The following is a 24584-nucleotide window of genomic DNA, read 5'->3' on the forward strand; positions in this document are numbered from 1 at the left end:
TTTTCTTGTTATTCTTTTCCTAATTCTTTAAATTGTAGGGTTAAATAGTTCATTATTAATTTTTCTTGTTTTTTGTGGTAGGCCTATAAGTGCTATGAACTTCCTTCTCAGCACTGCTTTCGCTGTGTCCCATTAAAGTCCTCTAGAACAGCTGTCGCCAACTGGTGGTCCACGGACCACTGGTGGTCCATGAGGTCCAAAAGGTTGGTGACTGCTGGTTTAAGGAAACCTTTGGAGCAGCAGTCACCAACTGGTGGTCTGCAGACCATTGGTGGTCCGTGAGATCTGAAAGGTTGGCAACCGCTGCCCTAGAAGTTTTTTTATATATTTAGGTGTTCCTATATTGGGTGCATATATGTTTACCAAGGTTATACCCTCTTGTTGGATCGATTCCTTTAGTATTATATAGTGACTTTTATTGTCTCTTATTATGGCCTTCATTTTGAAGTCTATTTTGTCAGATATGAGTATTGCTACTCCAGCTTTATTATTATTATTATTATTATTCTATTTGCATGGGAAATATTTTTCCATCCTTTCGCTCTCATCCTGTGTGTCTTTGTTCTGAGGTGGTTTTCTTGTAGACATCATATAATGGGGTCACATTTTTTTTGTTTTTTTTTATCCATTCAGCTATCCCATGTCTTTTGATCATAGTGTTTAATCCATTTATATTTAAGGTTATTATTGATAAGTACTTATATATTGCCATTTTTATTCTTTATGCCTATGTTTCTCTATATATATATTTCTTCTCTTCCCTTTAGCATTTCTTGCAGTGCTAGTTTGGTGGTGATAAACTCCTTTAGCCTTTTTTCTCTGGGAAGCTCTTTATTTCACCATCTATTTTGAATGATAGCCTTGGTGGATATAGTAATCTTGGTTTCAGATCCTTGCTTTTTATTACTTTGAATATTCTATGCCATTCCCACCTGGCCAGTAGTGTTTCTGATGAGAAATCAGCTGATAGCCTTTTGGGAGCTCTTTTGTAGGTAACAAATTGCTTTTCTCTGCTGCCTTTAAGATTCTCTCTTTATCTTTAATTTTTGGCATTTTAATTATGATATGTCTGGGCATGGGCCTCTTTGGGTTCTTCTTGCTTGGGACTCTCTGTGCCTCCTGAACTTGTGTGACTTTTTCCTTCACCATTATTTCTTCAAATGCATTTCTATCCCTTGCTCACTTTCTTCCCCTTCTGGCATTTCTATTATGTGAATATTGTTATGTTTCATGTTGTTCCACACTCCCTTAAGCTATCCTCTTACTTTTTGCTTTTTGCTTTTTGCTTTTTTGTTATTTTTGTTGTTCTCTGCCTAAGTGATTTTTTTCTATCCTGTCTTCTAATTCACTGATCCAGTCCTCGGCTTCTCCTAATCTGTGTATTCTTTCCACTGTGTTCTTTACTAGTTCTGTGTTATTCTTCATAGTTACTATATCTTTTCTCATGCTGTTGAGCATCTTTGCCATCATTATTCTGAACTCTATGTCTAATAAATTTTTTGTCTTCATTTCATTTAGCTCTTCTTCTGGAAAATTCTCTTGTTCTTTCATTTCGGGCTTGTTTTTTTGTCTCCCCATTTGGTAGTCTGTTTGGTTTTTTGTCTGTGTCTGTGTACTAAGTAGATCTGCTATGACTTCCAGTCTCTAGGGCAGGACATCAGATGCTGTTTGTGACTGGTCCTGAGTACAGTTTGGAGCTATCAGTAATCCACAGCTTGTGGCTCCCTCTGCTGGGACTGGGTGCCTTTGGAAAGGACTAAGATGTGCACCAGGGTCTTCTTTTCCTAGCCCCAGGTCCAGGGGGAAATCAGGCAGAGACTCAAAGCCTCCATTGATCTTCCTCTGCCTTCAGTCTGATTGCTATCAGCCCTGATTAGCCCCAGGTGGGGCCAGAGGTCTTTCTGGCAGGATGGGGCAACTGCCTTCTCCCCAGGCAAAAGCCTGGGTAGCAAAGGTCTGTGGAGAAAGATCTCCTCCGCAGTGTGAGGAAATGACTCAGCACAGGAAACCGAGGTGGCTGCCCTCCCAGCACCAACCCCATCGCCCCCAACCCTGGACTCTCCTCACACAGCTCCAGTCCACTCTGCCCTGCCTCTGTTGGAGCCCAAGGTGAGTGGCTGCACATGAAATTTTGTGTGTTGGCCCTTTAAGAGGGTGCCTGCCTTTCCAGCCATCTCTGGTTGGCAGACAGATATTATGTGGGCACCTTTCTCAGCTCCGGTGCTCTGGGGAGCCCAGCTTGGGGTTTAGACCCCAGCGTTCTCAGTGGGCACCCCCCACGGCTGAGCTATCCCTCCGAGACTTCAGCTGCTGTCTGTGGGAGCGGCCATCCCTTTCACGCCTCTGCGCTGCCCACCAGTCTCTGTGTGGTCTCCACTTTCCATCCTCCGTTATCAGGGTTCTCTCCAGCTAGTCTTCAGTTGATTTTTCAGGGGGGTTCTTCTGTAGTTTAGTTGTAATTCTAGTTTGGTCCTGAGAGAATGTCAGTATAGCTCTACTTACTCCGCTGCCCTTTTGGAATCCCTCAGGGGAACATTATTTTTTTTTCTTTTTTTTTTTATTGCTAAAAGTATTACAAAGGGTATTGCATATGTGTCCAAGGAACATTATTTTTAAGATGAGATATATGTACTAGTATGTGTTAACATGAAATGATCTTTAAGATAATGTTAAATGAATAAAGTATGCTATTATAGAAAAAGAAAAATGGAAGACACCTGACAGGTGTGACAGGTGGATGGGGAAGATCCCTTCAGGAGGGAGACACTGAAGGGGCTGGGGCAGGACTGTTTGCCTGGGAAGAGGGCAGCTCCTCTGCTGTAACAGGAGGCGATCGGAGATTCTGGTGACGCTGGGAGGGTGGTGGCAAGAGATTTGAGGGGTTTTCCCTCTGCTGGCTTTCATCCTTTGGAGAAACAAGAGGTGACAGGCCAGACGTTTGAGGAGAGGGTGTGAAGGAGTCGTGTCAGAATGAGAGCCTCTCCAACAGTAAGCCTTGGTAGGAGTGCCAGGCAGGACTGACCATGTGGTTGAGATGGCTTTCCTTTGGTGACTGAGAGTGAGAAATAGTGTGAGTAGAAGTCTGGGGACAGGAGTACCTATCAATTCCTGTTTCTTCCGAACCCCCCCGCCCCCCAACCTCTACAGTCTGTGGAAAGAAGCATTAACCTAGAATGCTAAAGTCAAGGAATCTTCTAGATTCCAGGGAGCTTATAGAACTGCACTGTTAGCACAGCAGCCACTGACTGCATGTGGCTATAACATATAAAATCCAGTACTGCCCTGCCTGATGTGGCTCAATTGGTTGGAACATTATCCCATACACCAGAAGTGGCTGTTTCATTCCAGGTCAGGACTTATGCCTAGGTTGTGGGTTCGATTCCTTGGGGTGCGGGAGGCAGCCAATCAATGTTTCCCTCTCTCTCTTCTCTCCCCCTCTCTCTTTAAAAACCAATAAAAAAATTTTAAATCGATAAATAAAATTCAGTTCCTCATTTGGACTAGCCACATGTGATTAGGGGCTGCCATATTGTACAGCACAGAATAAATATTTTCATCATCACAAACTGGACAACACTCCTAGAAAAGTGATTCTCAAACTATTTGGCCTGAGGATCCCTCTACACCAGCGATTTTCAACCTTTTTTATCTCATGCCACACATAAAATAATTACTAAAATTCTCAGCACACCAAAAAATATTTTTGCTGATTTAACAAAAATATTAGGTATAATTTTGGCTCATTCACACCAGACGGGTGTTGCTCTGTTGGCTGTTGTCATTTTTTTATTTGACAATTTAAGGGAAAAAAGATCAGTGCCCCTGACTAAATAATAGTCAAATATTGAATGTTTTAAAAATTCTTGCAGCACACTGGTTGAAAATTGCTGCTCTACAGTCTTAAAAATTAATGTATTTAATAAAAATAATTACATATTTTTCCAAAACAAAAGATAAATAGTAAAAAGAATGTCATTGTTCTTCATTTTTGCAAATCTGTCGTGTCTGACTTAATAGAAGGCAGCTGGATTCTCAATATCTGCTTCTGTATTCAATCTTTTGTGATATCACATATCATATGATCTCTGGAAAATGCTACTCTATAATTATAAGAGGAAGAAAGTAAAAGAGACAAGTAATGTCTTGGTAGTATTATGAAAATAGTTTTGAATCTGTGGACTCCTTGAAAGGGCTTCAGGGTCCCTGGACCACACTTTGAGAACCACTGTTCTAGAAAAACCTCCACTTGGCATGAAGGAACTTGTCCCTGCGAGACTGTGTAATTTGCCTAAAGTCACACAGCAAGTAAATTGCAGTGTTGAGACTAGACTAAATCTGCTACCTTGGTCTGAGGCTTTTTCCAGTGCCCTTGGCTGGCCTGGGCTGAGCCCCACTGGGCTTTTGGGAGTGGGGCCTAGTCTTCTTGGCTGCAGAGCCCCTGGCATGTGGCCCTATAAATAAATCCATTGTATCTGTGTCAGAGTCCCCTCTCCTCCCACCCCCCCACCTCCACCCCCACCCCACCTCCCACCCCAGCAGCTGTGTTTTTGTTGTTGGCTTATGTTATGGACAGGGAACATGAGGGATCCCAGGGAGGAGAGAGAAGCCTTTGGGCTCCTGACATGTCTGCCCTTCTGCACTGCCTCGAAGGGCAGGTGGTTGATCCCACTATCGGTTCAAAGAACCCACATCATAGTACGGAGGTTCTTGGAGTGGCTGTGAAGAGGAAGTTAGAGGGGAGATTCAGGGACACATGCCTCTCAGAAGGCCAGTTGTCAGGAGCAGGGAAGGAAATTCCTGTCTTCCCTCTTTCCCTGGGAAGGGAAGAGGCCAGTTGGGATTCTTAGGGCTAAAAGATGCTTTGGGTCAAGGATTAAGGTGGCCACTTCCAGGCCAGGGGTGCCCTGGGGCCTCAGTCCTTATATGCCGCCATACACCCCAAGGCAGCCCAGGGCCGATCCTGCCCGGGAAGGAGTGTTTGCTGGGTGCAGAAGTTGCTGTTTATAAGTGGACTCTTGGGTGTGACAGGGATTCCAGAAAGCAGCTGGAGAATGGGGGGAGCAGAGGGGGAAACCGTTGGTGTTACGGATGATTCTGTTATTAACTCGAGCTTCTCCATCTCGGCCTTCCTGCAGCTGCCCAGCCCTCCCCCACCTCCCGGTCCCTGGCTTCTCTCCCTAGAGGACTCTGGGGGAACAGCTGGTGAGTGAGGGGCTCATCAGGGCCCCAAGGCCTTGGCGAAGGGCCCAGCTTAGGGAGCATGGGGCTTGCTGCCACCTCAGACCCCTTCCTTCCAGGCCTGGACTTGCGTTCTGCCAGGGCACCGGCGAGGGAATGGGAGCTGCAGACCTGACTCCTTTGCTCTGGCTGCCTGAAAGGCCGGGAGAGAGCTCTTCTGAGGCCCTGGAAGCCCCTGTCCCTTCCTGGCTTTAAAGGGCCAATGGGTACTAGGGCCTGACTGACTAGGCTGAAGAGATAGTGGTCACGCAGATGCACTCTGCGATTGGGCTGAACCAGCCATGTCCCCAGGCCAGGAACTCCCCCGCCCCCACGCCCAAGCAGCTGTTCCCCCTTTCCTGTCCCCGGCTGCTTGAAAACTGTGCTCTCCCCCCAAGGACTGGCCAGAGAGGCTTTGCTCTTCCTCTCTTCTCTCCCTCCTCTCAGCACTGAGGTCACCGTCCTCTGAATCAGGCCTTTGTCGGAGGCGGGGCTGCCTGTTGGTTGGCAGTTGTGGCGGGAGAAGCCCACAGTTCAAGTTAGAGCTTCCACACCCTGCAGCTTCATCCCTACGCAGCCCTGGCTGACCTCGACCCAACATCCGACATCCAGGATGTATTTATGGTAGGACCACCAGAGGAATGTTTGAAACCAGGGCCATCCTGAAAACCCCAGGCTGGGGCTTTTCCCGGGAGCCCATCAGGCTGAACACGGAAGCTGTGAGTAGTTGTGGGCCTGCGGGAAGGAGGCGAGTGCTTGGCCCCTGGGGCAAGGGGCCCCCAGTGACACCCAGTAGGGACCCCACTGGGGAACTGACCTGGGTTGATTTTTTTTTTCTCATGAGACTTAAGCCAAAACCCCAGACTCTGAAGGGCCTAATTAGGCTGATTGGGATCGGGAGGTGGTAGTATCTCTCTGTATCTTAACATTCCCCAGAGGATTGCAAAGATGCAGGAAGTTTTCCTAACACCATAGAAATCTTGAACTCAAAATCTGGGCTGACTCATAGCATGTGCCCCTCCCTACCACCAAGGTCAAATGCGGGCCTCTAGCCTGTGACTCTTAACCCTGGCCAAAAGCTTCCTGCCCTGTCCTTGTGGCCCTGCAGACACAGAGAAGGCCCCTTTTCCTGAGCTGGCCAGACCTCCTCGGCCGAGGGCAGCAGATATCTCCCCCAAAGTGAGGCTGAGTCATAGCCTGCCTGCAGCCACCATTTCCGGAGTCTCCTAGTCCCAGCCAGGGATACAGAGACACACATGGCAGAGCTGTTGCTCTTGGGTGGCTTATCACTGGGAGGGTGCCCCCAGATCACAATGGGACTCAGGCCTCCCTGCTCTGAGACCCGCAGGCGCTCAGATTGGAGGGTGGCATGGTTGGCTCTGTGGGGTATGCATCACCCACAGCCAGTCCTCACATCCGGGACTTCGAGTCTAACCCGGATGCTTTTATTTGTTTGTTTGTTTGTTTATTGGCTGCGTACATGGGGTACCTTATTCTCCGAGTGAAAATGCTAAGGTGGGTTGGGCTTGGGCCAATGTTCCCACAAGTACAGAACTGAATCGAGTGGGTCCTGAGAAGTTTGACTTGACTTGATGTGGAGGAAGGAGATGAACGTTACAACCGGCGTGTGTACAGGGCTGTGCTGGTTCAGTCTGGAACGCGGGGAGATAAGGCAGCTCTCTAGGTGACCACTTCCTGTCGGGGATGCCTGCGGGCTTACTCCAGCCGCCGTCCTTTTCACCAGCTCCACCTGTTCTGCATCCATGGGGTGCTCAATGCTGCAGCTCCCTCATCTTCACCCTTGCTCTCTAATGGTGGGTCTGGCAAATGAAGCCCCAGTCCTGCATCTAATCCTGGATATCCACAGCTGCATCTCCATCCCCCACTGGTGCCAGCTCCACCTCCTCTCATCAGGATCTTGGTTCAGGAAGTCGGAGCTGATAGGCATAGCCAGCTAGGCCTGTACCTCCTGCTCTTCCCCAGGCTCCTCACCGCTCCAATCCTGTAGGACCCCGGCATGGCTCTAGTTCCTCCATCTGATTGGGGAAAGTACGCTCAGGGCCTCTGGTGTCTCCCCCTAATATTGCTGCTGCTTATAGCAGGGGTCCCTCAGAGCTTGAGGCCAAACCCTATTTTTATTTTTTTAGGAAAACATATTATCCTAAACCACCTTCACCCTTACTTTGGTTTTTGTTGTGTGGTGAACACAAGACTTGGGCTTTCCGCAGTTTTAGCTTTATTTTTATTTTTTAATTGACTTCTGAGAGGAAGGGAGAGGGAAAGAGATATAGAAACATCAATGATGAGAGAGAATCATTGATCGGCTGCCTCCTGCACACCCCCTACTGAGGATGGAGCCCACAACCCAGGCATGTGCCTTTTACTGGAATCGAACCCAGGACCCTTCAGTCTGCAGGCCGGCTCTCTATGCACTGAGCCAAACCAGCTAGGCCATTTGCTTTATTCTTTCTTGGCCCCTGGACATTGCCTTTTCATCCCACTCCTGTCCTTCATCCTCCCAACTTTTTTTCCTCACACTCCCCAGCACTTCTGTACCCACTCCAACCCACTGGGGAAATAAATGGGGAGGGGATTGAGGGAAAGCTAGTGACACATGGGGGCAGGCTGCTCCTAGAGCAGGGGACCCTCCGACTAGAGCCAGTGGGCGTCGGCCCAGAGGTGAGTGGTGGGTGGGGTGGAATTGGCCCAGTGGTGGAGGTAACCCAAGGCCCGTTTTTGGTTTTAATCCCTATTTGTGCATGTGGGAAATAGGATATTTCTTGAAAGTTTTTTTTGTTTTATTTCCAGGCCTGTCCATTTCTAAACATATCAAACATGATAATGTTATAGCAAATGAAGTTATACTAGGTACATTTTTTTTACTGTATTTTTATTCATTTCAGAGAAGAAGGGAGAGGGAGAGAGAGATAGAAACACCAATGATAAGAGAGAATCATTGATCGGCTGCTTCTTGCATACCCCCCCACTAGGGACCGAGCTCACAACCTGGGCATGTGCCCTGACCAGGCATCAAACCGTGACCTCCTGGATCAACCACTGAGCCATGCCACCAGACAACTAGGTACATTTTTATGATGTTAAAATAACAAAGGACTGCCCTGGCCAGTGTGGCTCAGTTGGTTGGGTATCCACCTGTGCACCAAAGGGTTGCTGGCCCAGGTTACGGGTTCAGTCAACGGTCAGGGTGCGTGCAGGAGGCAACCAGTCAATATTTCTCTCTCACATCGATGTTTCTCTCTCTCTCTTCCTCTCTCTCTAAAATCAATAAAAACATTTAAAAATAATAACAACAAAGGACTGTAGATTGTGGTAGTGTTAAAAGTAAATATTACACCGTTTTTCCTTTTCTTTTTTTTTAAATTTAATTTAGTTTTATTTCTTAAAGTATTACAAAGAGTATTACACATGTCTTCTCCCCCCCCCCCCCCGCCCCCTTGACATTCCCCCGGCCTCCCCTACCCCCCAGTGTCTTGTGTCCATTGGTTATTCTTATATGCATGTATACAAAGTCCTTCGGTTGATCTCTTACCCGCCCCCCCCCAACCCTCCCCAGGCTTCCCACTGTAGTTTGACAGTCTGTTCAATGCTGCTCTGCCTTTATATCTATTTTTGTTCATCAGTTTATAATGGTCTTTATTATCCATAAATGAGTGAGATCATGTGGTATTTTTCTCGGCTTCCCAGGGGCCGTCGCAGCCTCGCAGGGGCTGTCGCAGCTTCACAGGGGCCGTCGCAGCCTCGCAGGGGCTGTCGCAGCTTCACAGGGGCCGTCTTAGCCTCATAGCAGCCGTGGCAGCCTCACAGGGGCCATTTCAACTTCACAGGGGCTGTCCCAGCCTCACAGGGGCCGTCCCAACCTCACAGGGGCCATCCCAACCTCACAGGGGCCGTCTCAACCTCACAGGGGTCATCTCAACCTCACCAGGCCGTTTCAACTTCCTTTTCTTCTAGTTTTCAATTTATCCCATTGTCATATACACACTCTCACTCAGAAGTGCTCTCCTGTTTGCTGGTGTCCCTCTTCCTAGGGTGCCAGGCAGAGAAGAGTGCAGGCTGCCTGGCTCTGGGGTGGAGAGCTGGGGGGAGAGAGTTGGAAAGGGGGAGCTTCTTGAAGGCAGGGCAGTTTGGGCAGCACTCTCAGATCTTCAGGTGCCCGTTAGTGGGCACCCCTGGCTGAGGTGACTCAGGGTCTGCCTACCTGTGAATAGACCAGAAGTCGGGGAATGTAACAGCAGGCTCTTTGCAGGACTTTGCACTGTGCCTGCGTCAGGATGTGATGATATGAAAAGCTTCCATTTACCGAGTTCACGCAGAACACTACGTACATGATCTCATTTCATCTTCCAACAACCCTTTCTGCATAGTATTCTTATCCCCGTTACATAGGTGAGGAGCCAGATCTTGCAGAGTCAGGATTCTAACCCAGGTCTGTTTAACTGCATTGTCTTGGGAGCCCTGGGACTGCAGAGCTTCCAGAATATAAGGAGCTTACAGTACAACTTGTGTACAGAGAGGTCCCCTGCGGGTGGTGAAGTCCAGGCCTGTCCAGTGTGCTTTTCGAACCAGCCATGTGACTTGGGCTGCATCTTTTGCCTCTGGAGCCTGCTTCCTCCCCAGGCTGGCGCTCCCCTTACAGGTTTGGTAGGAGAATCAAGTGGAATGATGCATGAGAAAGTGGCAACACACAGGATACATTCAGTGTATGCAAGTGTAACTTCCTATTCCTTGGTTCCCGCATCTCAAATATAGGTGCTGATAATAGCTTTTAAGTCTTTTGAGGTGGTGATGAGGATGAAAGAAAGCACCGCGTGTGACTGTTCATTTCCACCTGGTGTCTGAGTGATTGCTGACTGAGAGCTGGGACCTCTGCACTGGCACTTCCTCTACCCAGAATGCTTTTTCCATCCCAAGATTTGATCTGGACTTCAGTCGGTCTCTGCTTAACTGTCGCCTCTCAGTGTCTTACCAGGACCCAGCATGTGTTCCTTGGTTTATCATGTATTATCTGCCTCCCCCAATAAAACGGAAGCTTCATAAAGGCAGGGCTTTCGCTGGCTTGTTCTTCTCTGTGGCCCAGCGCCTGGCACAAGCAGAAGCCAAATAAATGCTTGTGGAAGGCATGGCTGACATGCTCTCCCTGTTTCTCCACAGGCAAGGTGACCATTCTGGCTGTCAGAGTGAGTGTGCCAGCCTGGCCGAGGGAGCAGAGACAGGTGAGGGCTCTGTGGCCTGTGCGGCTGTTGATGGGGACGGGAGGGGGAAGGCTGGGTGGGGCAGGGCCCTGTGCCCCACCGTGGAGGACGGAGGAGAGAGCGTTCAGATGCCTGGTGGACGAGTGCTGCGGTCCTCTCTTCCTTGGTCCAGAAGTGCTAAGCTCCTTTGTGGGGGCTTCAGTGGGGCCGGGAGGCAAGTAGTCAGTTGTAAACCGGAGCCTCCGCCCTTTGGCATGAGGAAGGGTTTCCCATCTACTGGAAATTTCCACAATATTTGTGTAGAAGAAGGAAATGAGCGCTTTCCTCTGGCAGAGAAATTGAAACTCAAATGGAAGATGAAGCCTAGTCAGTACCGGCAGTAACCATGGCAACAGTGTGGCGGGGTGGGGCATCACACGCACAGTTCAGGTTAGAGGCCTGGCTGGCTGTGTTCATGCAGTGACAGGCTGGTCTCTTTACAGAGAGGAAGGGAGAGGGATAGAGAGTTAGAAACATCGATGAGAGAGAAACATCGATCAGCTGCCTCCTGCACACCTCCTACTGGGGATGTGCCCACAACCAAGGTACATGCCCTTGACCGGAATTGAACCTGGGACCCTTGAGTCCACAGGCCGACGCTCTATCCACTGAGCCAAACCGGCCAGGGCGAGGCTGGTCTCTTTAGTTGGTGCTCACTCTGTCTCTTACACTTCTGAGGAAGTGTAAGCCTGGGCAGTGACCTGAACATGCCCTCATGGAATCAAGAGTCCGGGGGAGACCGTTACAGACCTGAGTGGACTTGGATTGGAATAATCCAAGGAATGATAGGAAGGAGCTGGCCAAATGGAAAGGCGGGTAAAGGGCCGAGCCCCTGCAGAGGACCAGGGATCCGTGGAGGCAGGCAGGCACCTCCCAGTGTCGCCAGGAGGATACAGTGTGCCAGATGGAGGCCAGTCGCGGCGGAGAATTCAGGTTTCTCAGCTCCTGGCCAGTGTCTGTGTGACCTGTGACAGGGCGAGCGCAGTTACGGGGCTTTACAAAACAATGGTTTTTGTTCTTCAGATGGGAAGAGTGTCTTTTTCTCGTGACCAGAGAGACTTAGACTGAGTTGTTACAGTGTCCGTGGCACATCAGTCCCACTGAGCTCAAACTCCGAGAATACTAACAAGTTTCATCTTTGTCCTTCTCCCCCGCTCACCTCCCCGGCCCTGGAGCAGCCTGCCCGGCCTCTCGCACTTGTTCCCAGGACCTGATGTCAGAGGCCATGGACCAGCCGGCTGGGAGTCCTGAGAACCCGAGGCCAGGAGAGGGTGGTGATGGCGGCATGGAGCCGGGTACCTGCCAGGAGCTCCTGCACCGACTGCGGGAGCTGGAGGTGGGCACAGGGCGCGGGGGGCAGTAGGGCTGCCCTTTCCTCTGAGCTTGGTGGGGTGTTTGGGTGCGGCGGCCCTTCCTCTCAGCCCCCTTGGCCAGGCTGGAGCGGAGATGGACATTCTTAGGGGAGCTCCTCTGAGAAGCCCTCTCCCTGCCCTAAGCTCTCTAGGCTAGGTGCCGCTCAGGGACAGGAGGCATGCCCAGGGGCAGGCTTGTCCTAACCCCTCAATGTCTCCCTTCTTTACCCCACTTCTCCCCCACATTCATGCTCTGAGGAAAAGGGTGGTCACAGAGGAGAAAGGGTTTAGGATTTGAGGGACAAGGGCATGGATCCTTAAACTAAGGCCCTACATCACATTCTTAAGGTCCTGCCAGTCTCCTCTGCCCTCTCCCCAGGGAAATCAGGGTTACTCTTGGCACCTCCCACCTTACGTCCTGGTCACTGACGGAGGTTGAGGTTACAGAAAACCAGACATCTGAGCTCTGCCTTCTAATGCCCTCAGCCCATCTCTATAGGCCCCCCCCCGTGGCAGAATCCATCCAGAGCCAAGAGGTGGGCAGGGGGGTAATTAGTAGACTCCTTGCCTCCCCTTCCCCAAAAGGAGTTTGCCCTGAGGGAAGAATGGTCCCATAGCCTCCTTTTTGCCCTCTTCCCGCGTCCTGCAGGCAGAGAACTCGGCACTTGCCCAGGCCAACGAAAACCAGCGGGAGACCTATGAGCGCTGTCTGGACGAGGTCTGTGGGGTCTGCAGTGGGACTGATGCTGGGGAGGGTTGGGGAGCATAGCTTGTCTCCTCCAGATCAAGGCTGTTGGCTGACATCTCTGCCTCGGGGCTTTCTGTCCCCAGGTTGCCAACCATGTGGTACAGGCACTACTGAACCAAAAGGTAAGTGGCCATGGGAGACCTGCTCACCCCTAAGTCCAACCTCCCTGGGAGAGGTCCTGGGTCCCACAGGGGACCCCTGAGCCTTCTCAGCTAAGCCTTTGATGGGGGCTAGAGGAGGGAGCTTGGCAGAAATATCCTATTGGCCCAGGGCTGCCCCCATCCCTCCCCCACCCCTCGCTTCCTCACTTCAGACAGGCCTGTACTGTTTTATCTGGAGGCAGGGGTGGCATAGGTGAGGCCAGATCTCTGAGTTTTGGTACCTTTGATTTGGGCTTGAATCCTTCTCTTATTCTGGCCCCAGATTGTAATGGACCTGAAAGCAGTGTTGATGTTGGGAGCATAAGGTGGCATCTAAATATTTACTGAAGTACTGTGGGTAACTTCTCGACACATGGTCCATCTGACCCCTAGATCTTCTTCTGCCTTGTATGGACCCTTCTTTAATGTGTGGTTTCTAAGAGGCGCTGGGCTGGCTCCAGGATTGGGGAAGGTACCAATGGGAATGGGATTTACCTCCCTCCGTGGGTGGTTAACTTTAGAGAATTTACCATCCCCTGAGGATTTGATAGCTGCGGCTCCTTCACGGAGGAGGTTGCGGGAGAAGGGCATGCCCGGGAGGAGTGCCCACTGCTCTGATGAAGGAACTGTGTGCTCACCCACCCTCCCTGGTATGCTCTCCTGCTTTTCCTCCACCTCCTCCCGGGTGGCGGCAGGACCTTCGGGAGGAGTGCATCAAGCTGAAGAAGAGAGTGTTTGACCTCGAACGACAGAACCAGATGCTGAGCTCCCTGTTTCAGCAGAAACTCCAGCTCACGACAGGCTCCCTCCCTCAGGTGGGCATAAGCCATTCTCCTTCCCGCATCACACCTCAGTTTCCTGCTCCCCCAGCCCCATCATTACCACCACCCACTCTTCCCCAAAACACCCACAGAAGCAGGCTGCCCAGCGCTTCCTCCATTCTGGAGGCAGTCCATCCAGGGAAGGCCCGCCTGGCCTGATAGATGTGCGCCTTAGACGGGGTGAAAACCCCCTGAGTCCCCTCAAGCCGGGCTGTCCCCCACCTTGCAGGTGCTTCCCTCCCAGGTGGATGGGATCCCTTCTTACTGACAGAGAGGTTCCTGCTTACTCTCCCCCTGTGTGGGGAGATGGGTGGAAGCTGAAATTATAATTATTTCACGCTCCCAAGGGGCCCCTTTGGCCACTGCACTGCCTCTTCTTGGCCAGGGCTGGGGTGGGACCGGGTGGAAGGCACCCAGCGCTTGGTGTCACAGAGAGGTCAGGAAAGGCACTTGGCCGGACAACTCTGTGTTTGTGCACATTGCATACGGGGTGGGGCAAAAGTAGGTTTACAAAACACAGAGTTTATTCTTGTATTATTATTTATTATTGTATTATTTTTCCATACAAACAACTGTAAACCTACTTTTGTCCCATCCTGTATGCTCACCCACTGACTCGGACATGGCCATAGACCCTGGTTGGTCCCTGCTTCTAGCCCCGGCACCTGCCTTACCCGGGAGAAGCAGGAGCCCACTCGGAGTGAATCCTGTGCTCGTTTGGGGTCACGCTGTCAGAAAGCCCCAAGGATGGGGTGAGACACGGGGGTAGGAGGGTCAGGAGCAGCTCCGAGTTCTGAAGTCGGCCGGCGCACCCTCACCCCACCTCTGACCTTGACAAGACGAGAAGTGTCTTCTGTGTGTGTGTCTGTCTGATACAGACCAGGCAGCTCTTGGCTCCCAGACCCTGGGCAGGATGCCCTCAGCTCCTGGGAGGCCTGACCCTGCCTGTCTAGAACCCCGGTCACCAGGCAGGTACAAAGCTGAGTGAATCAGCCGCAGGGACTGCAGCCCCCCTGCCCTGGTCTTGCCCAGCTACAGGGTTCACCCTGGAATTCCCAGAGGCCTAACCACACTGGCCGACCTCACCCCGTCCATTCCTTCTCAGTAACTAGTGATAAAAGAGGTATAAATCATCCTTAAGTCATTTTTTTTTTTTTACTTAAATTAATTCTGGGATTTGAATTTGGGCTTTTTAGATGAATTTTGGGGTTTGGGGTCATAGAGTCATCTTCCCCAGAGGTAATTTATGACATAATGGAAAGAGCATGAACCTCAGATAAACTCCCTAACTTAGCTAATTCTTAGCTATGTGACCTTGGACAAATTATATAATCTTACAAACCAGTTTTTCCTTCTAGGTGGGGATAGGAGCACCTATATTGCAGGTTGTCATGAGGATTAAGTAAGATAATAAATAGTGCTTGGCCCAGAGTAGATGGTCAGTGTTCGGTAGCAGCTATTTATCATTATTCATGTTATTCCTAAATTGTGCTTTTCTAGGATGAAAGCCCCATTGAGATGCTAATTAAGCTCTTCTTGTGAGTAGTGCCTTTGCCAACACATATGGAACTGGACAGGGCTGTCGCCTGTGCAGAGCAAATGTAACCCCTGACGGCCGGGACTGCCGAAGCGAAGGCAGGTCTACAGGCAGCAGTCGTACAAAGCAGAGTGTGACAGCGCTGCCCACGAGCCAGAGGCGGGGAGGCTGGGCACAGAGACAGGCTGGTGAGGGCTCCCTTAATGAGGTGGCATTGGATCTGGGCCTTGATGGATGAGAGATTTAAAGAGAGTGCAACGGGGGACAGAGAAACGCGACTCCCTGTGGAAGGAACAGAGCAGGAAGCCTAGGCAGCGGCAAGCTGTTCAGCGGGGCTGGAACAAAGGGTGTGTGAGGAGCAGTGAGAGACAGAGCTGGAGCCGGCGTCGGGAAGACCAGGCAGGCTGGGCTGGAATGCAGGCAGAGGAGTTCAGACTTGTCTTCAGTGAGCAGGCAGAGGAGGCTTTGAGCACAAAGATGCTTCAGGAAAAAAAAAGAAAAAGAAAAAGATGCTTTAGGCTGCCTTGTATATCGGAGGTTGAGAAGCCACCCAAGTCAGAGAGACTGAAATGCTGAGCAGCATCCAGCAGGAGGTGTGAGGATCTGGGCTGAAGGGGCAGCTGCAGGTGGCCAGAGGGGAGGCAGAGAAGCTGCCAAGACAGGATCTGAAAGCTACAGAGAGTGAGAGACAGGGAGGACTTCAAGTTGACTGCTATCTAGTTGAAATGCCAAAGCGAAGGAAGTGACATCCTCAGGGACTGAGAGAGAAGTGACCCATGATTCAGTACTACTTCTGTAATCCTCAGAGTACACGTTTCACATGAGACTAGTTAAGGGTGACAGAAGTGATAGCTGACACCACCACCTCTTTTCTGGAACCCAGTAATAAGTCCCCTTCCCTTAGTCTCAGCCTGTGATGCTGGGTTCAAAGGTAGTCAGAACAGGAGGGGCCTCGCTGCGCGCTCTCTCTGTAATCAGGGAGGAGGTCCTGAGGAAGAGCAGAGCGGTCCTGGACCTGCAGTGGCACCTGGGGTGGGCCTGCCACTGCCCTCGGGCCCAGGAGCCACGTCTCCCCTCCCCCAAAGCCCCTGGGCCGCCCCACCTTTCTGCCACCTGGGCATGCACTTCAGTCTGCCTGTGCCTTGGTCTCCCAAGGCTCCTTGACCAGATGGTGGGGACAGTGGTGGACATACCTTGGACCAGGAGATGTCCCTGAAGGGGCAACTCTTTCCTGCCCTGGGACGGGAAGGCCTAGTTCATGGGGAAGTAGTGACCTGGGACAGAGCACTTGTGCTAACTCTGCCTCTCCCTGCAGATCCCACTTACCCCACTCCAGCCTCCATCAGAGCCACCAGCTTCCCCCTCCCTGAGCTCCGCCGAGGGACTGGCCACCTCGCTGCCTCTGGGGCGCTGTGCTGGGCAGAGAGAGGTAGGAGGGCTGGGCACGGTGGTCAGTGGCTCCGCTGGCCGTGGGCTTGTCCGTTGCCTCCATTGCTGATTTCTAATGAGTCCCAGGGGAGGCCGTGCCCCGTGCACAGGTTCTTGACCAGGCTGTGTCACCTCAGACCAAGAAAAATAGGTCCCATCCCAACCACTGGCCTTGCAAGCAAATGTGTTAGTTCTGCAGTAGGAGTCACGGCTCCCTGTGTGCCAGCCACTGCTGAGCACCTGGGTCTCATCTGCCTTATGAGGTTAAACATAGCTAGCATCCGTTTTACAGATGATACTGTGAAGCTTGAAGATTCAGTAACTTGCCAGAGGCCATATAACTAGTTAGTAGTAAATCTGGTTCTTGAAGCTACACAGTCTGGTTCCAGAGCCCATGGAGTTAACCACTATGTCAGACTGGACTGGGCACGAGAAGGGGCCGGGCAAAAGCCAGGATGGGCTTGCAGTAGAGTCATTCCCAATCCTCTTCTCCATGGAGATCAGGTCAGCAGGCCGCTGTCTGACCTGAAAGGGCCTGGGCTTGCTGCAGTGGCTTAGGAATTGGCTGCATCACATCCCCTTCTTGAGTCTGTGTTCTTTCTGAGCCTGAAAAATGAACAGGCCTCCCTCCCCGGGACAAGCATAGCGGTCAGTGTTGTCGGTGGTCAGCCCTGCCGACCCAAACAGCAGTGGGAAGTGGTGGGAAAGCAGGGCTGGGGTAGCCAGGAAGGGAAATGGGGTCCCCACCCAACCCCAGTCACGCCAGGAACGAGTTGGACTAACCAGGGCTCAGTGATCCTTCGGGAGGATGAGCCATCGTATCCCAGGAGCTGTCCATTCCTTCTGGGGACAGAGACAAAACCAGGCCAGCTGTGTTCCTGCCATACACAGTTACGCGCAGCTCCGGCCCTGGGTCTGCACGTGGTCTCCTTATGCTGTTTCTCCCCCAAGGTGTGTTGGGAGCAGCAGCTGCGGCCAGGAGGCCCAGGACCCCCGGCTGCCCCACCCCCAGCGCTGGATGCCCTGTCCCCATTCCTTCGAAAGAAAGCCCAGATCCTGGAGGTGCTGAGAGCTCTGGAAGAGACTGACCCCTTGCTTCTCTGCTCACCTGCCACCCCCTGGCGGCCTCCAAGCGAGGGTCCTGGCTCCCCAGAGCCCATCAACGGCGAGCTGTGTGGCCCACCCCAGCCTGAGCCCTTCCCCTGGCCCCCCTACCTGCTACTCGGCCCTGGTAGCCTGGGAGGCCTGCTACACTGGGAGCGCCTCTTGGGGAGCCATGGGGAGGAAGAGGGTGCTGGGCGGCCCTGGGGCCCTAGTAGGGGCTCCCTGCAGGCCCAAGGTGCCATCTCTGGCCCACCCTGTGCCCCAGGCAGCAGCTCCTCCTCCTCTTCTGATGAGGCAGGTGATCCCAATGAGGCACCCAGCCCCGACACCCTGCTCGGGGCCCTGGCCCACAAACAGTTGAACCTGGGTCAGCTCCTTGAGGACACAGAGTCTTACCTACAGGCCTTCCTGGCCGGGGCCACCGGCCCACTCAGTGGGGACCACCCAGGCTCCAGGCAGCCATCCTCCCCAGACCAGGGCCCCCCACAGCTACCCAAGTCCAAAGGCTTCCCCAGGTCAGCTTGGGGTGGGGGTACCCCAGAGGCTCACAGGCCAGTCTTTGGTGCTACCTCAGAGGGCCAGGAGCCCCTCCCCTTCCTCAGCATGTTCATTAGTGCGGGAGATGCCCCCCCGGGCTCTCGACCTGGCCACCCCCACTCCTCTTCTCAGGTGAAAAGCAAGCTCCAAATTGGCTCCCCTTCTCCTGGGGAAGCCCAGGGACCCCTTCTGCCCTCTCCAGCCAGAGGGCTCAAGTTTCTCAAGTTGCCTCCAGCCTCGGAGAAGGTCCCCAGCCCAGGAGGCCCCCAGCTCAGCCCTCAGCTCCCCCGGAACTCCCGAATCCCCTGCCGGAACAGCGGCTCCGATGGCAGCCCCTCCCCACTGCTGGCCCGAAAGGGCCTGGGTGGAGGAGAACTGTCCCCAGACGGGGCCCAGGGTCTGCCCACCAGCCCTTCACCCTGCTCCACAGCCCCGGACTCTGCACAGCTCCGACCTCCCCAGCCAGCCTTCTCCACCACGCTGTCCCCGGGGTCGCCCTGCTACGAGAACATCCTGGACCTTTCCCGGAGCACCTTTAGGGGGCCTTCTCCAGAGCCACCCCCACCCCCATTGCAGGTGCCCACCTACCCACCACTAACTCTGGAGGTGCAGCAGGCCCCTGAGGCCCTCAGAAGCCTTGGAGCCCCCCTTAGCCCTTGCCTCCCAGAATCCTGCCCCTACGGGAGCCCCCAGGAGAAAAATGTGGACAAGGCAGGCTTGGAGTCTCCCCATCCTTGCCGCCGGACCCCAGGCAGCTCAGCCAAGAAGCCCAGCCAGGGGGCAGGACGGCGACCTGGAGATCCTGGCCACACGCCCCTGCGGGACAGACTGGCAGCCCTGGGGAAGCTGAAGACTGGCCCCGAGGGGTCCCAGGGCCCAGAGAAGAACGGGGTGCCGGCCAGGCTTGGCACCGAGAAGGTGCGGGGAGCAGGGAGGTCAGGGGAGAGTACTGGAGACCTGGCACTCTCCATCCCCAGGCCCCCTGAGCAGCCAGAAGCCAAGGGGGCCCTGCGGGGGGCAGTGGCCTTGGGCACGAGCAGCCTAAAGCAACAGGAACCTGGGCTCCTGGGGGACCCTGGGGCCCGAGTCTACTCCTCCCACTCCATGGGGGCCCGGGTGGACCTGGAGCCTGTCTCACCGAGGAGCTGCCTCACCAAAGTGGAGCTGGCCAAGAGCCGGTTGGCAGGGGCCCTGTGTCCCCAGGTACCCCGCACCCCTGCCAAAGTACCAACCTCAGCCCCCAGCCTGGGCAAGCCCAGTAAGAGCCCCCACGGCAGCCCGACAAAGCTACCTTCCAAGTCACCTACCAAGGTGGTGCCCCGACCTGTGGCCCTGCCAGCCACCAAGGAGCCCCCCAAGCCTGACAAGGGGAAGGGCCCACCATGGACAGACTGTGGTAGCACCATGGCTCAGCCCACACCCTCAGCACCTGGCGCGGCTGACCCAAGCCAGGGTCCTGAGGGGCATGCCCTACACTCGGCCATTGAGGAGAAGGTGATGAAGGGCATCGAGGAGAATGTACTGCGGCTCCAGGGTCAGGAGCGGGCACCAGGCACCGAGGCTAAGCACCGAAACACTAGCAGCATCGCCAGCTGGTTTGGCCTTAAGAAGAGCAAGCTGCCAGCACTAAACCGCCGCACAGAGGCCACCAAGAGCAAGGAAGGGGCCAGCGGGGGCTCCCCGCTCCGGAAGGAGGTAAAGGTAGAATCCCGGAAGCTGGAGGCAGAGAGCCTCAACATCTCCAAGCTGATGGCTAAGGCAGAGGATCTGCGCCGGGCGCTGGAGGAGGAGAAGGCCTACCTGAGCAGCAGGGCCCGGCCTCGGCCCGGGGGACCAGCACCAGGGCCCAGTGCAGGGCTGGGCCAGGTCCAGGGCCAGCTGGCTGGCATGTACCAGGGCGCAGACACCTTCATGCAGCAGCTGCTCAACAGGTGAGGGCCTGGGACCAGTCGCAGGTGCTTGGTGACTGAGGACCCTTGTCTCTCCACGGGTACAGCAGAGACTGGCTGGGAACGCTTGGCCTGGGAGCTTAGGCTTCACAGAGGTCAGAAGGGGTCAGAGGTCAAGCAAAATGCTACCAAAATATTGGGGGGTTAGTGGCCTGACCAAGAGGAAAGATGGGGTGTTTGTTCCCCAGCTCCCCGCCTCTCTGGCTGATATCAGGCTTGCTGAGACCCGGTTTCTCATTTGGGAAGAGGGAACAGTCCACACTTTCCTGGGTCATCTCCGGTGTCGGGTGAGGCAGCCAACCTAAATGCCTGCACACAACAGTCAAAGAGATGCGAGTTCCTGGCCATGGCCTGATGAAGTCTCACTCTGGGGTTTCCCATTCTATAGAACGGGTGGGGAACATCCAGCCCAAGGGCTGTATAAGGCCCATGAAATCATTTGGCCTGGCCATGCCAAGGCATTAAGGGTGAATTAATTAAATGTTTGACCAAATATAGCAGGATAATTTGTTGTTGTTGTCGTCAATCCTTACCCAGGGATATTTTCCCATTGATTTTTAGAGAGAATGGAAGGGAGGGGGAGAGGCAGAGAGAGAAATATCGATGTGAGAGAGACATCGATTTGTGCCTCATGTAGGGCCAGGGATCAAGCCTGCAACCAAGGCACGTGCCCTTGACCAGAATTGAACCGGGACTCTTCAGTTCTATCCACTGAGCCAAACTGGCTAGAATTTTTCAGTTGATAATTTTGTGTGGCCCACGAATAATGTTATAAATGTCCAAATGGCTCTTGGCAGAAAAAGGGTACCCCACTCCTGCTATAGAACAAAGGGGGGTCTCCTTCCCATCTTGTCCTTTGGCATCTGCCGCAGACCCAGCAATGGGAGCTGTGGTTTACAGTGGCCTCCCACGCTTGGGGTTGCTCTCTCTGGGCCAGGTTAAGGCAGAATGTCTGCAGGAATTGGGCCCCAGGTCTGGTGTGATTTGGACAGCAAATTCAGCTGGGCCAGGATGTGACCAGGTGTGCCATTTATCTGCCAACATTGTAGCGTTGTCTCTGAGCTTGACTCTGGGTAATTTTGGGAGAGTTCTCCCATCTTCCCAGCCCCTGCTATCCCTCTGGGATTCCTCTAGGGCAGTGGTCAGCAAACTGCGGCCCCTTGAGTGTGGCTCTTCCACAAAATACCACGTGCGGGCGCGCACGCACGTACAGTGCGATTGAAACTTCGTGGCCACACTCAAGGGGCCAAAGAGCCGCATGTGGCTCACGAGCCGCAGTTTGCCGACCACTACTCTAGGGTCTCTGCCAGTTCCCTTGTCAGAAGGGATTGTTGTGGGCAACCACCAGGGATATGTCCCCTTCCCCAGGGACGGGGGGTGTCTCACTAGACCCACACCATTGGTGGGAGCAAAGCCTCCCTCATCTCCTTCTGCACTGTCCCCCTAGGGTGGATGGCAAGGAGCTGCCACCCAAGAGCTGGAGGGAGCCCAAACCTGAGTATGGTGACTTCCAGCCAGTGTCCTCTGACCCCAAAAACCCCTGGCCAGCCTGTGGGCCCCGAAATGGCCTGGTGGGCCCTCTTCAGAGCTGCGGGAAACCTGGGAAGGTAAGTTCCTGGGACGAGGGCTAGGTGGAGGCTGGTCTCTTGGTCCTGTCAGACCTCTTAACCCTGGAGGGCTTCCCTCCCTGAGGCCTGGAAGCTGCTGAATGCATTTCGGGTGGGAGATGGGAGGTGCTGGAAAGGGGAGAGGACCTCCTGAGGGCTGGAAGGCTTTGGGCACTCTCAGATCCATACTTCAGGGGTCCTAATGATGCGGCTAGGAGAGGGGTTTGGGGTAGGGGACGAACGTGCTCAGAGGTCTCCTGTTTCCCACAGCCAAGCAGCGAGCCAGGACGGCGGGAAGAGATGCCTTCAGAGGTCAGCCTGGCCGAGCCAGTGCCCACCTCACACTTCACAGGTCAGTAGATCAAGGGCCAAGAATAGGACTTTACCCTTCCTGTCACTGCACCAGATGCCGGGCCCTGAGTGCCATATTGGTACCAATCACCAGGCGGGCCCTGGGGCTGCACAGAAAGATCACTTCTTACACTCAGGGTACCTGCCACCACCCTTCTCCCAACCTCGGGAAGGTGGAACAGGTAGGCAGGGACCACCTAGCCTGTTGGGCCTGGGGGGGACTGGACCAGGGGTGGAGCCTAGGTTGGGGCAGGAAGCTGGAAGAAGGCAGAGTGGATGAGCCACCTGCAGCCTCACATTCATGACTTACCCTCCCCTCCCCCAGCCTGTGGCTCTTTGACTCGAACCCTGGACAGTGGCATTGGGACCTTCCCGCCCCCAGACCATGGCAGCAGTGGGACCCCCAGCAAGAATCCTCCCAAGACCAAGCCACCACGGCTGGAACCCCCACCCGGGGGGCCCCCAGCGCGGCCACCACCCCTTACCAAAGTCCCCCGCCGCGCCCACACGCTGGAGCGTGAGGTGCCAGGCATCGAGGAGCTGCTGGTGAGCGGGCGGCACCCCAGCATGCCGGCCTTCCCCGCACTGCTCACTGCTGCTCCCGGCCACCGGGGCCATCAGACCTGCCCTGACGGTGAGTGTCCGCACAGGTGGGTGGGCTGTCCCTGTACCCCCACCACCACCACCTCCTTCCCTTGTCACCACACAGATCCCTGTGGAGACCCAGGACCTCTCCCTCCTGTCCAGCTGGCCAAAAACTGGACCTTCCCCAATGCCAGGGCAGCCGGTGGCTCCACTGACCCTTTCCTGTGCCCACCCCGACAACTGGAGGGGCTGCCCAGGACCCCCATGGTGAGCATGGTGGGAGGGGAAAGGGCATAAGACTGGCAGACAGGGGGGTAAGGGAGAGACCAGTGTTTCCTGTGAGGTACAGCCCTTCCTGGAGGAGGACTGAGTGGAGAGCCCCTTGGGTGCCCTTCTGAGCAGCCCACCCACCTCCCTTTTTTTTTTTTTAATACGTTTTTATTGATTTCAGAGAGAAAAGGGAAAGGGAGAGAGAGAGAGAGAGAGAGAGAGAGACGTCAGTGATGAAAGAACCATTGATCAGCTGCCTCCTGCCCCCTTCATAGGATCGAGCCCACAACCCGAGCACATGCCCTGACCAGGAATCGAACTGTGACCTCCTGGTTTATGGGTCGACACTCAACCACTGAGCCACACTGGCCAGGCCCCATCTCTCTTCTTACACCTCTCCGGAAAGGGTTTCTCTCCTTCCACAGAACCGTGGTGGGGCTGTGCTCAGTCATGCCTCCAGCCAGCTTCCTCTGCGGGCACCCCTCCGTGGTGGGCCCCATCTGCAGAGCCCCCATGCCCGGGGCAGGGCCCAGGCTTTCAGGCAGGGCCAAGGGTGAGAGAGCTTCCTCCTGAGCCTCCCTTCCTTTCCCAGGCCCTGCCTGTGGACCGGAAGCGGAGCCTGGAGCGCAGCCGCCCAGCCACTGCCACGCCCCCGGGCCCGGCGTTTGGGGGTAGCCGAACTCCCAGCACATCGGACATGGGTGAGGAAGGCAGAGTGGCCAGTGGGGGCCCCCCAGGGCTGGAGACCTCCGAGTCTCTCAGCGACTCGCTCTACGACTCGCTCTCCTCCTGTGGGAGTCAGGGCTGAGGAGCTGCACCTCGGCCCCTCTCAGACGCAGCCTGGACCGGCTCTCCTCGGGCCCTGCCCCCTCGGGGCCATGCGGCTCCTCCCTGCAGGGACCAAAGAGGCAGATGGACCAGAAGGCGAAGGGGGCGCCTGGCACCCCCCCTGCCCTCCGCTGCTGTGGAGGAGATGACCACTCTCAGCTCAGGGAGAGACCCCACCTTTGGTCCTTCCTCTCACCCAGAGTCAGGCTCTTCCTCTGAGGGACTGGGTTCCAGGCCGCTGCCCCAGCCCTAGCTCCTACTTCAGGCTGAGCCATCCCGTGGTGCTGGGCTTCCTGCCCGCCGGCTGTGCCATCTCCGCCAACCTGGCCGCTCCCTGCCCCCAGCCCCCACGGGGCCGGCCGGAGGCCCCGAGCTGGTGGAGTTTGGGGGCGAGGGGTCAAGTTGCCTTCTCTCTCATCTGCCCTGGTCCTCCTTGCTGTCTGGATGGTGCTGCCCTCCCCTGTCCCATGTCTTTGGGTCATTTGTCAGTCTTTTTGTTGTTGTTTTTTTATACATTAAAGCACCTGGCCCAATCCCCACTCCCCACCCTCATCCCGCACTGCGGTTAATTTATCTGTCGTTATAAATGCGGCTGCTCTGCTTCCAGCCTCTGCTTCTGCAGTATCCCTAATAAAACATGAGGCCCCGCTGTACCCCCGACTCGGCTTGTTCTGTGGGAGGACTCAGGGATGGACAAGTGGGTGGAGTCTGTGTGGGCACCAGGGGGAGGGGGTGTGGGTGAGACTCTGTCTTAGGCGCCCTGTGAAGCAACCCACCTTCCAGGGGATCTGGCTGGGGTCACCTAGAATTGAGGGACGGGTCTGCTTAGGCCTGGGTTGGGGAGAGTGCCCTGGTCAA

General features: G+C 54.3%; 1 protein-coding gene across 3 annotated transcripts in view; it reads left to right on the forward strand.

The window, feature by feature from the left end:
* NCKAP5L (NCK associated protein 5 like) overlaps positions 1-24379 on the forward strand; it is a 34584-nt gene extending 10205 nt beyond the window's left edge. The window contains exons 2-13 of one of the 3 annotated variants that reach the window (XM_070410273.1): positions 10390-10451; positions 11648-11805; positions 12471-12539; positions 12653-12691; positions 13405-13524; positions 16383-16496; positions 17447-20067; positions 21533-21692; positions 21963-22044; positions 22369-22677; positions 22753-22895; positions 23491-24379. In XM_070410273.1, coding sequence (XP_070266374.1) covers positions 11683-11805; positions 12471-12539; positions 12653-12691; positions 13405-13524; positions 16383-16496; positions 17447-20067; positions 21533-21692; positions 21963-22044; positions 22369-22677; positions 22753-22895; positions 23491-23706 — 3996 coding nt within the window. In that variant the 5' untranslated portion in view covers positions 10390-10451; positions 11648-11682 and the 3' untranslated portion in view covers positions 23707-24379. Of the gene's footprint in view, positions 1-10389; positions 10452-11647; positions 11806-12470; positions 12540-12652; positions 12692-12992; positions 13182-13404; positions 13525-16382; positions 16497-17446; positions 20068-21532; positions 21693-21962; positions 22045-22368; positions 22678-22752; positions 22896-23490 lie in introns of those variants that run through there. The other 2 variants (XM_070410274.1, XM_070410275.1) reach the window with 2 other exon arrangements.
* Positions 24380-24584: the final 205 nt, after the last annotated feature.

The sequence above is a fragment of the Myotis yumanensis genome, unplaced genomic scaffold, assembly GCF_028538775.1.
Source record: "Myotis yumanensis isolate MYYU_CA2020_CCGP unplaced genomic scaffold, mMyoYum1.0.hap1 SCAF_3, whole genome shotgun sequence".
NCBI classification, from domain to species: domain Eukaryota; kingdom Metazoa; phylum Chordata; class Mammalia; order Chiroptera; family Vespertilionidae; genus Myotis; species Myotis yumanensis.